The 12,396-nt window shown below is 43.0% G+C and overlaps 1 protein-coding gene across 1 annotated transcript; it reads left to right on the top strand.

Moving 5' to 3' along the window:
* The first annotated feature begins 5,593 nt into the window (after nucleotides 1-5,593).
* klf6a (Kruppel like factor 6a) lies at nucleotides 5,594-9,896 on the top strand. The gene is made up of 4 exons (XM_067231759.1): nucleotides 5,594-5,909; nucleotides 7,700-8,279; nucleotides 9,093-9,216; nucleotides 9,442-9,896. Exons 1-4 carry the CDS (start codon nucleotides 5,808-5,810, stop codon nucleotides 9,491-9,493), a joined length of 858 nt encoding a protein of 285 aa, XP_067087860.1. The 5' UTR covers nucleotides 5,594-5,807; the 3' UTR covers nucleotides 9,494-9,896.
* Nucleotides 9,897-12,396: the final 2,500 nt, after the last annotated feature.

Raw genomic sequence — 12,396 nt, forward strand, 5'->3', positions numbered from 1 at the left:
AGAAGGGGGGTGGGGTGGGGAGGCAGGAATATGTGTGCAGAGACATTCCTATGACACAGATCAAATAAATGATATAACTGTTCAAAGTACAGCAGCAGTGAAGAATGAGATCACCGCACCTACCGGGGTTGCTTTGGCAACGGCACACATGTTGGTCTACAGTATGTGTGTTCTAGAGTACAGACAGGACCTTGCTGAGTCAACAGACGCTAAGGCCTGGAGTCAACCTTTAAAAAGTATGACCTTAAAGAAGGAGTTACAGAAATGCTGCTGTGAAGGATGGGTCTCCTATGTTGGACTCTGACTTGGCTGACTAAAACTCGCATGAAGGATTCCACTTTAAAACTCAACAAATAAAGAATCTTCGGAATCTTGAATTTCCTCAACTTTAACCTTCACTCTCTGTCTTCAACTTGAGGAGAAGATTGCATTCCACTGATGTTGACTGGTGTACATGGGAGTCAGGTGGCTGAGCGGTTAGGGAAGCGGGCTAGTAATCCGAAGGTTGCCAGTTCGATTCCCGGTCAAGCCAACTGACGTTGTGTCCTTGGGCAAGGCACTTCACCCTACTTGCCTCGGGGAGAATGTCCCTGTACTTACTGTAAGTCGCTCTGGATAAGAGCGTCTGCTAAATGACTAAATGTAAATGTAAATGTAAATGTATTACTTACCCTAAAACTACTTTCAGTTCTACTGTAGCATGAGCGCAATAAGAACGTCTGTCTGAGTTGTAATGCCAGCACTCCCTTTTGATCTTTGCAGACAACCTTGTTCACACGCACGATGATCTTCTTTGTAAGCGGACTAGCCCCATTGTCAAAACAAAGCATTTCTGCTTTCCAATATCCCTTTTGTATGTCTGTGCTTTCGATCAATTAGCCTTCAAAAAGAGAGAGAGGAGAAAGTGAGTGAGAGAGTGAGAGAGAGAGAGCTTCTCCCTCTGACTGTGTCTGACCGAAACTGATCCATGACACAGATCTAGGCGATACTGTGGCGATAGATGCGTGCCTGGATAACAGATAACCAGAGGAGACATTGTTCACAGCAGAGTGAGGACAAGGACCCTCTGGGCAATGACCTGCCTGTAGGTACCCTGCCTGAGATAGAGATGTGAACCTTACTGCTGCTGTGGAGGAGTGGGGGAAGGGGGAAGGGGGGAGGCGGGCCTTCTGCTGGTGCTCCCCGACATTACATTGTAAACAGTTCAGTATCACATTCTGGGTGGCGGGGTGTGGGGGCGTGGGCTGGATTATGATCCTTTGTTGTCCAATAGGTCAGGTCGTTCATGCTTAATGTGAACGTGGGTGTGTGTGTGAGAGTTTGTGTGTGTGTGTGTGTGTGTGAGAGAGAGGATTTTGCGATGTCTTCAAACCTCTTGCAAATTGCAGCTGCACTCAAGGTCTTTCACGTGCGTTGAATTGTATTAAGATCTGTATGTATCGACCAGTGGCAGTGTTAAGTTTTCTAAACAGATCTATGAGCACTAGTTATGAAACAACATGCAATTGAAAAGCACATGCAAATGCCAAGTTGAAAATGTTTAATTTAAAGATGGATATAAAACCCAATGTACAGTAGTTGGTCTCAATGGTGCTATAACTTGGACAAAAAAATATTAATACAGTGCAGTTATAATATTCAAAAGGACAAATTAGTCGTCGTCCCCACACCACCCTTTTTTTTGACGACAAAGGGGAGAAAGGAAATCCAAAACCGAACATGGGGATGTCACATCCATTGCTGTGTGTTCATGGTCAGGGTAACCTGATAAACTACCATCCTCCCTCTCCCTTTCTCTCTCCCACCCCCACAAGTACCCCCTGAATGCATCTAATCAGTGTGTTGGGTTGTTGTTTAAACCATGCCCTTGATAAACACCTCCCCCGAAATCGTGAGCAAGTAGGTTCCCACAGAGTTTGGTGGGTGAAAATAATAAAATACTTAACATTCTTTCAGGCTCCATAATGGTGGCACCCTTAAGCACACTGAATGGGAGTCAGGTGGCTGAGCGGTTAGGGAATCGGGCTAGTAATCAGAAGGTCGCTGGTTCGATTCCTGGCCATGTCAAATGACGTTGTGTCCTTGGGCAAGGCACTTCACCCTACTTGCTCCGGGGGGAATGTCCCTGTACTAACTGTAAGTCGCTCTGGATAAGAGCGTCTGCTAAATGACTAAATGTAAATGTAATGAATCACAGGGGCAAAACACAGTGCTATTGCTGAATAATGCACCACCCTGTGTGAAACAATGACCATTGAACTGTCCTGCTTGATTTTCCAGCACTTTCTGGATCTACGACCAAATCTCTCTATCTATGTGAGCAGAATGTTTAACAACTTCCTTCTTCAAATCATATTGGCAGAACGCTAGTTTCACCAGACAGGAGGATGAGGAGAATCATTCAATTCACTTTGTTCAATCATTTCCATTTAGCCAGATGCAACACAGAAATATGTCCTCAGTCTTCCCCACTTAATAATTCTGCTCTAATATTCATGTGCGAACACAAATACATAACATTTACATTTAGTCATTTAGCAGACGCTCTTATCCAGAGCGAATTACAGTAAGTACAGGGACATTCCCCCCGAGGCAAGTAGGGTGAAGTGCCTTGCCTAAGGACACAACGTTATTTGGCACGGCCGGAAATCGAACTTGCAACCTTCGGATTACTAGCCCGATTCCCTAACCGCTCAGCCACCTGACTCCCTCCCCTGCTCCTCACACCAAGGTCAAGAACTGCTATGAGCAAAGGCCTTCACTGACAGGCGGACATCACATGGCTCAATATACACACACACACACACACACACACACACACACACACACACACACACATTAATGCCCCTGTCCTGTGACATGACCTGACAGTGTAAAGTAAGGCCAACCTTCAATGCATGTAAATGGGGAGAGAGTAACCAAACGCACTCTTTCTTGTACAAGCAGGTCAAGCTACAACCTGATTGAGTATGTAAAATAATACCATGGACCCATGATGATCTCCCTGTGTGTGTTGACAAAATTCAGATTTATGTTTTATTGAATTAGAATGAAAATTGATTTTTCTGTGCTCCCCCACAGTACCCCCCTTTTGCTGTCACTTTTTACAAAAGAGTGATTGATGTAAGTGCATTGATTTCCAATCAATTTCCATATTTACATTTTGTTCAAGCTTGAAGACATTTTCAACAATAAAAAACATAGAGACCAATGCATATCTATCAACTGTACAGCACTGCAAGGCGTTTGTGTGGTACAGCACTACCTATTGTGTTTGAGTTCCCTAGTAGAGAAGTAGAGAAGAATATATATGTCACAACTACAGAAATGTACTGTCCAGTATGTGTGTTCCTGTTGTATCTGATTCAAGGTACTACCGTACACCTGATTTCAATTCCTCTCCAAGGTCTATTGACACAGAACCCATCGACACTCCTAAAATGGTCAATTGTGTTACACTGGATCCCCGACATGGGAGGTAGATGTGGATTTAAAGATAGTCTATAGGGAAAGAAAAAGAAACAAACAAACAACCTTAGAACAACTCACTGATGGGTCTGACAGTGATGCATTAAAATGGGTCATCATGTAATTGCTCTTTCCTTTGGCTACTGTCTGCCTGGCCTGGCAAGCCTAGGATTGCTGAACGATGATAAAGCTTAGGACCTGATAAAAGCTGCCATGCAAGGAGACCCTGTGCTTTCCTAAATGCTTCATCTCAGGGTCTTCTGAAGGAAATGATTGCTTTAGCGTTAACTCCTAATATCAGTGAGAGAGAGAGAGAGAGAGAGAGAGAGAGAGAGAGAGAGAGAGAGAGAGAGAGAGAGAGAAATGACAAGCCTGACATTTATCAAGCAGACACAGTTCTGGGTTTTGGTATGACCACTACGATGAATAAATGATCAGTATCTAGTAATCACAAGGTTGCCGGTTCGATTCTGTCCGTGACAAGTGACGTTGTGTCCTTGGGCAAGGCACTTCACCCTACTTGCCTCGGAGGGAATGTTCCTGGACTAACTGTAAGTCGCTCTGGATAAAAGCGTCTGCTAAATGACTAAATGTAAATGTAGATAACACTGAAGGATACCCTTTAATAATTATAAGTGTAAGATGCTGCAAAAGTGAACTTCTAAGAACAAAGCATGTGAGCCATGAACATAATGCAGCTTTTTGACCCCAAGCCACGGTAAACAACTGAAATTCAGAATGGAAGTTGAGGCCAGCTTCAAGGGTACTGAAGACTTCCACTTTATGACTATATCAGATGTAGCGACATGTATGCTGACAAACACACAACACTTCCTACAGCAGCTCTCTGTTGAGATGGGATCAGATGCTCAGCCTCACTTGAAAACAATGGGGGTTTGTTCCCAAAATGTTGTTTGTGTCCTCTATATCTTTTCTTCAGATTTCTGGGTCATGAGGCCACGTTGGCCACAGAGTCAAGTGAGTAATGGCTAAGGCATTCATTAGGGCTCGATTGGTGCAATCCCAACGGAACGCATACGCAAGGAAACAAGAAGACAATTTGACGCAACCAGCATTCAGTATTAGCAATAATGAATAAATACACAAAAACGTATTTAATATGAACGAAAGGTAATTAGCATTGATTAATGTAATGTGCGACAACTGGAGTTGTTTTAACCCAGATCTACTGTATTGATGTCATTGTACTACACAATAAAGCATGATTGGGATGCAAGTCTGTGAGAGATCTCTGCAGGTTCAGAAAGTTCCGAGTAAAGACGTTGAGTTAAAGGAACGGTAAATGTATTTATGGTTTGTGTTTTTTTTTGTTCAGTCAGTAAGTAAAGCCAACATAATGTGAATGCGTCGTCATTACTTCCTCTGATAATGACTTGTTCTGAATAGTTTCTTTTATTACTATTTATCAGTAAAGTTTTCCAGTTACTAACATTGTGGTTATCATTCTGTTAAAAATTATCATCTTTCAGTTGAACTTTTGGAAAAACAGTGTTAGGAAAACAACTCGGTGGTGCGACACGGTAGTGTGATGGTGTGTACAGCTTGGTTGACTATTACGAAATGTGCTGTACTTTTTTTTTATCATCTGTGAATGGATGGACCGTAGTTACACCAATGATGTCGACAGCAATATATCAACGTGTTTTAATTAGAGAAGCGACTGCCTTCCCAATACTGGAATGTTTTGAAAATGATTTCTACATTAGTTCTACGTGTTACAAGTGTTACAAGTGTTACAATTCTGTTCATGTAAAAGTAGAGTGAAACGTCTCGTAGGACTGTAGCTCACATGCGCGCTCTGTGGTGAAACATGTTAGCGAACTCCGTCAACTATGCTGTAGAAGACAAGACCGAGAATCACACGTATATATACGTGGCTAAAAATAGCTGCCCAATGATCGTGAAGGAGCTGCGAGAAACTCACCAATTAAAAAAGAGTAAGAGCTAAATTATGTCAAAGTCTATCATGATTGGTGGGTTGTGATATCATATGCACGCTGGCTAGCCGCTTCTTGATGATTGGCCAGCATCCGAAAAGCGTAACGTTGTCACGAGGGGGTAGGCAGGCTGCGATGTTTGAATAGGAAGATGACAGCGTCCGAGCCTCGCAGTTGCTTCAGTGTTTGCAAATAGAGATAGTTCAGCGCGAGCGGTGGACAGAAGTCTGTGAACGAGGAGACGAACAGCGTTTGTATCGCAACTGCATGTGCAAGTACAAGGAGACTTGCCTGTCAACATCGCCTTCACTTTTTTGATTCTCGACTCGAAAGAAAGATTTAAGTGCATCTTGTAAAGTCTACCAACATCTTGGATTTGAAATGGATGTTTTACCTATGTGCAGCATCTTTCAGGAACTTCAGATAGTACATGACACGGGGTATTTTTCAGCCCTGCCTTCTTTGGAGGAGTATTGGCAGCAGGTAATACTTTGTTTGTGCTAAATATTACAAATGTGAAACTACCGATTAAACTTCAATTGGGAGCAGCAGCGTCTAACATGCGCTGTTTTGGTTGGCTGTCACCTGTCACTGCTTTGTCGAACGACACAAGAATTCAACTTTGTGCGGGAAGAGACGGGTCGATTTATTTTACAGTAATGTGAGGATTTCGACTGTAAACATTGTGTTTCAGTTTAGTTCTCAAGTAGCCTGGTCTTGTGTATGGACAGTGGATAAGGGGGAAATGTGTATAGCTTGCAGGATTCCGCAGACAGCTACACGTAGCTCACGTAGTAGCGCTATGCCGTGCAGTGAGCGCACATAAATATAACAAGATGCAATACAGCCGAGTATTAAGTAGTCTACTTCAGATTTAACTTGGACACTTTTTTATTTTATTTACGCACAATATGCGTTCAATAGAAAGCATTGCCTTTCATTGTAAATCTCACGTCACTGCGTCACCATTTGACAAGTCTAAATATGAAGTTGGGGTTAGGCAGTTACTTAGCACTCCGTAGTGCGGAGTGAAACTGAGACATTTATTGCGGAAATGAACTCGAAGCCAGTGATTGGTTCAGACTAGTTAAGGTATTGCGATATTGCAATTCAAAATGCTGCAGGCGGAAGATGAGTCACAAGATAGCCATTACAAGAGTGAACATCGAATGATTGTAACTTTTTTTGAAAATGTAGATATATATTTATAAATCGTTATCATAATAAATGTAAATCAAAATCAGTGTAAAATGCCAATACTGTGAAATAATGCAACGTCCGGATTTGACAGTTTATGTGATTCAAATCAGTCTTTGTAGTTTCCTTCAGGCTTTTGTTATTTACACATTAAGCCATCTTGTATGGCTGTGATTAGTGCAGTTTTACACCTGTCCTTGTCCGCATTGGTGAATATTCACTAATATTCAGAATATCGTTTTGCGTTAGATGGAGACATTAGTTGTTGTTTTTCTCTCCAATTGTGTACGATTTTGGTAATCGTAGATTCCAGTTTTGAAGGCCACTCATTCAGACTAAAGTCTTATCATTAATGACAAATTGTGTTCGCATTAGTAGACACCACTGCAACTGGAAATATTGCGCAATAAAGTGGAAGAACAGCATGCGCTTAGCCCTAAGCAAATCCCCGCCCCCCTTCATAAACTTCCAGTTGCTGCTTGTTCCTCTTAGCTAATGACCTCACCTTAATTAATCTTTATGCAGTGCCAAAGTCAAACGTTCATGAATCATGAACTTTACTTTCCAAAGCAACTGACTGATTTGAAGGGATTAGGGACAATGTTATTGCACGTCAGAATCGAGGAAAAGCAACTGAATGACTCCTCTGGGGGGAACTTCAACAGCTTCCTTAAAAGGACTCTACATTTGCTCTGTGACTCATTCTACCACAGACCTGAACATAGAATGGAGATTAACTGTTCCCTTGTGTTTAAACTGAAGGGCATAGACTTTACGAGGTGACTGCTCAACTCAAATATGTAAACCATATGTAAACCAAGGTTGCTGTCTTGATACAAACCAGTAAACTAAGATTTGGTCGTGATGGTGCCACCCACAGTTAATTTCAACATCTTCTCCTCTTAGAGGGAGATTGAAGTTACCTCATACAGATGATGACTGATCTGTACCTGTTATGTAACTCGATCGCCAATGCGGCTGTGCTGTACAACCTGTTTTAGGAAAGACTGCTTTCTGATTGGCTGGTATCGGTGATATTCTTATCGTTTTCTCCCGTTTGTTTTCTATTGATCCAGACATGTTTGGAGTTGGAGCGGTATCTCCAGAGTGAGCCTTACGTCTCGACGTCCGACATCAAGTTCGACGGCCAGGAGGACCTGTGGAGCAAGCTGATCCTGGCCTGCGGGGACAAGGCCACCGCGGAGGCCAGCCCAAAGACCCCTCTGGTCAAAGAGGAGGACAATCAGGATAGCCAAATCTTGGACACCAACAGCGTGACCTCTGACGCCAGCAGCGACGCATCAGACAGTTCTGAGGAGCTCTCTCCAACGCACAGCTTTACCTCCAACCCATTGGGATCAGGGTTGGTTGGGTCTGGACCCTTCAGCCCGTCTATCATAAGCACTCCTCCGTCTTCGCCGGAGGTCAGCACCGAGCCCGGCTTGTCGCAGGGCTGGAGCAGCACGCACACAGAGTTGCACTTGCCGGTGAAAATCCGGAATGGCGGGGTCGGGAAAGGTTCCGACAAGACGAGCCTGGGATGTGGCGAGGTGTCGCCTGACGGAAGGAGGAGAGTGCACAGGTGCCACTTCAACGGCTGCCGCAAGGTTTACACCAAGAGTTCCCACTTGAAAGCACATCAGCGAACCCACACAGGTGAGCTTACCTGCACTTACCTGCCTTCCCACTGTCACAGCTGGGATGACTGCACTGCACTGCATTACCCGAGGGAGAGAAAACACAACACACTACCTCATTGTCTACCTATTGTAAAAATACTACTTTAATTTCATGGAATGGAGGAACAGGAACCATGCAGTTCTTATGTTTTTATTCACCAAATGGAATTGTCTAGCCGTTGTGTAATGTAATTAAAGATCCACAATGTGTGTCCTCAGCCAGTGTGCTATTGCACTCTGTGAGTATTAGCTCTGCATGACTGAATGCCAAAACTGTGACCTAATCTATCTGGAATGTGACTGACTGAGCGGGCAGGGTGGTGGGGGCGTGGGGGAGGGGAATAGCACATTGGGAATAAAGGGGACTGGATCCTTCAAAACAGATTGGCTTTCACCATGGGAAAGGGGCACCGCTGAGTTTCAATGGTCATTTGGCTGTCTCTTTTCTGTGATTAGTGCCGTGAAATTGCACATGTAAGGCTTCTTTTTTTTTAATTTTTTTAATTTTATTTTTTTTGCTGCCTCTCCGGCCCACAATGTCAGTGCTGTTACGTCTTAGAAGTGAGGACTTTTTGCATTCCAAACATGCTTTGCCTTACGTAAGGAAAGTGTTGAAGTGGTTTTGATAGAATCGATGAATGACATGACTGATGTGATTCATTTGAGCAGAATTGAGAAAATGGTATTGCCTAACAGGACGATACCTATGAATGATTTTTTTTTTTCTCCCCCAGTTCTGCTTGCTGGTTATTTGCTTCTTACAGTTTTGCTTTCTTATTTCATTGTGCAGGTGAGAAACCATACAAGTGTTCATGGGAGGGCTGTGAGTGGCGTTTTGCCAGGAGTGATGAGTTGACCAGACACTTCAGGAAACACACTGGGGCCAAGCCATTTAAATGCTCTCACTGTGACAGGTGAGCGCCCCCTTCCATGCCCCCTTCCATGCGAATGTCAGCAATCTGAAAGCAGTCCCCTTTTACTTTTATCTGAATGTGGCAAGCCTAACAGCCTGTTAGAATCTGTTTGTGTGTGTGTGTGTGGAGCTGAATATTTTGGTTTCTGAGAAGTTCAAGCCATTTGCAGTTAAGAGGAGGATTGCCGGGGCACAGCATTAAACATGTTCCTCTGTACCTTTTCAGGTGTTTCTCCAGGTCAGATCACCTGGCCCTCCACATGAAGAGGCACCTCTAAGCAGACCAGCGCCGACGCTGTGAAGGGAAACCCGTCGTCTCCCAACAGACCAACCAGCCTCCTGGTTGAATTGCCCTTGAGCGAAAGGGGGAGGGAGCGTGTTCCAGCCAAAGCATGCCATTTTGCACCATAACCAGTGCCTCGGGACCTCTTAAGAGACGGTGCTTTGAAGGTTGTCTGAAGCAACAAGACGAGGACAAAATCATGGACGGAAGCAGTGAATCATTGATAGGGGGGGGGGAATAAAGTCAAAAACAAAGACACACAAAAAAAAGAAAGCGAAAAGGAATGAATGGTTGGTATGTATGGTGCATGATGTTTTGCGGGTGACTCCCGGACAACCAATACACTGGTACTTACAACAACAACAAAAAGAAAAAAAAAAAGGAAGAAAAAAATATATATATGAAAAAAGAACCGTGTGAGGTGAAGCATGAGTGCACTGTAAATGTCTGACTGTCTGACTGACCCCCGTGTGGAACCAGGAGAGAGGGCCAAGGGGAAGAAAAGGGGGCCGGGTACAGTATTGCTGTAGACTGAATGGTGTTTCGGGGGAACAAGTTCCGTTTTTGTTTCTCTGTGGTCGAGCGAACGAGGGCTGCGTGAAAGAAAGTGGCGCCCGTGGAGCAGCGGCAAGACTGAGGGTGGGTGTTTCTCGCCAAGAAGCCTTTGAGTGAAAGAGGGTATTTTTTTGGGGGGGGGGGGGGGAGAGAGAGAGAAGCAGAAAGGATGGCCTACTCCCCCCTCTAGTCAGCAGCCCAGGGTTTGTACCCTGAGGAACCCGTTCACTGTGTGTGAGGAGCTTTTTATGGTGTTTGGTGCAGCTACTAAATGTGCAATGTGTTACGTAGCCTGTTTTACACATGCTGCAAAGCCCATTTGTAGTCATATTGTATAAGCTGTGTGCTTAGAGGTCTAACACGACTATTCTATAACTTCAGAATCATAGACAGGTGTTGCATGGGTTTAGGGTTGTCTCACTTCCTGATCTCTGTGATCAGGACTGCAAATAGATTCCAATAAAGTGCAGCTAAAATAGCCGTTAGATGTTACAATATTGTACATACGTTTTTTTTTTTTTTTTTCATTTCGGTTGGAGATTCCACTTCTGCTTAGCAACCGACTCATTCATGGAGCTACACTAGCTAGCTCCACTCGTTCACTCATTAGCTATGCCTTGAGAACTGGTTTGAGTTTCGTACCTTTTCTTCTTTATAACCTGATAATGCACTGTTGACCTTAATGGTGCCTTATGCAAGTGACCTGGCCTCATGGTAGAAAATTACTCCTTGGGGCGTCACATTATTGTTCTGTGGGTGATTGAGAAGCTTCATTAAGGCTCAATTTCACAAGAACTGGCACCTGTCCTTGTTTTCAGAGCTGGTGGTGTTAACCCCTTAGTGTAGATGTTGTGTTGTGTCAGAGCATGTACAGAAAAGAGCTCTCTTAAGTTAGCTATGTTTTTTTATTGTTTTTTTTTTTTTTTACATCAACATCACCAAGTTGATCTTCATGAAATTTTCAGCTAAATCAAAGATAGTGTAAATAAAGAGAATAATGTAAAGAGCACTTAAAACGATGTATAAAAGTCATTTACTACTGTGTAGTACGTACTGTATGTATGTAGTTTAGCACATTCTGTGTCTATTAGATATTTCGCTCAGAGGTACAAACACAGGAGAGAAAAACAGACCTTATGATAAGACAAGGCTGACTTGTAGTAGAAAAACAATGCAGCTGCTTTGACAATGCCTGACATCTGTGTGGAAGTCATGGCATGACTGTAGACCCCCCCCCCCTCCCTGTCTCCTCCCTGCCTGCAACCATGGTTGAGGAAAAACATAAAGATTTATTGTAATTAACAGGCTCCAGTTGGACAGGCCTTGCCTTGTACCGCCTCTCTGTAATGAATTGCTAAAGGCTTCGCTGGCATAGAATCTGTCACAGACTGCTGACGGTGGGGGTTGGATATTGACCTGTCTAGGACTGCGTTGTTTTAGCCCAAGAAGAGCTGCTACAGTGTTATGAAAACGGGAGATGGGCGATTCTTGATATGGATAAAGATCAACTGTTTTATTTAAACTGATCTGCTGTTGATTTATAACAGAAATTGAAACAGAAAATACCCTGTCTCGCTGAACTCTGCATATGAAGATTGTTTGTGGGGTAAATGTGCATAAATGATAGTTTAGAGAAATGTGACTCAGTGATCCTGAAGGATCTTGGTAAAAGAGCCACTCCATGGTTTCCTTAATATCACATGCCATTCTTTATAGAATGGGGGGGGGGGGGGAGAATTTGATATTGCAGCAAGTTCAGTGTAGCAAGCAGGGACATATGGATTTCAGATCAGTTGGTGAAGGCATGATGAGTACTAACTTGAAACAGCTTGCTGCAATAAAATCAGTGGCTGCGAAGTTTCAATAGGAACAGAACTTCCTGTGTGTGCTACAACAGCCTTAGCATTCTGGTGGTGATCGAGCCTTAATAGAGCTTCATGTTTGCTTGCATCTTATAGTGATCTGCATAAATACTACCACTATTTATCTCTCTTTCTCTCTTTTTTCACACACAGCTCCTTGTTCTCAACTGAAACTTTGTAATAAAAAAATACAATAGAAAAAGAAAAAAAAAGATTTTGTAAGATTGTTTGTTTTTGCTTTATGAAATTTTATTTTGAAATTGTTTTGCAAAATTGTTATATTTCTGTATGAATGTATTTTTTATTGGAATAATAAGACATTCTTATCAGACCTTACCTTTTACTGTCTTGTTTCATTTGATTTCCTAAATTATTACAGTATTCAGTATAGGATTTTCAGAATACCATATTACAGTAGTTACAGCTCAGAATATTCTACAGCTCTTATGTAATACAGTTCTCAGCTAGTCTCCAGAGGTTG

The sequence above is a fragment of the Osmerus mordax genome (genome assembly GCF_038355195.1).
Source record: "Osmerus mordax isolate fOsmMor3 chromosome 15 unlocalized genomic scaffold, fOsmMor3.pri SUPER_15_unloc_2, whole genome shotgun sequence".
NCBI classification, from domain to species: domain Eukaryota; kingdom Metazoa; phylum Chordata; class Actinopteri; order Osmeriformes; family Osmeridae; genus Osmerus; species Osmerus mordax.

Coding starts and splice junctions, on each gene's coding strand:
- klf6a (XM_067231759.1), top strand. CDS start 5,808: ATGGATGTTTTACCTATGTGCAGCATCTTTCAGGAACTTCAGATAGTA. Junction 8,280..9,092: donor ACATCAGCGAACCCACACAG/GTGAGCTTACCT, acceptor TTCATTGTGCAG/GTGAGAAACCATACAAGTGT. Junction 9,217..9,441: donor AAATGCTCTCACTGTGACAG/GTGAGCGCCCCC, acceptor GTACCTTTTCAG/GTGTTTCTCCAGGTCAGATC.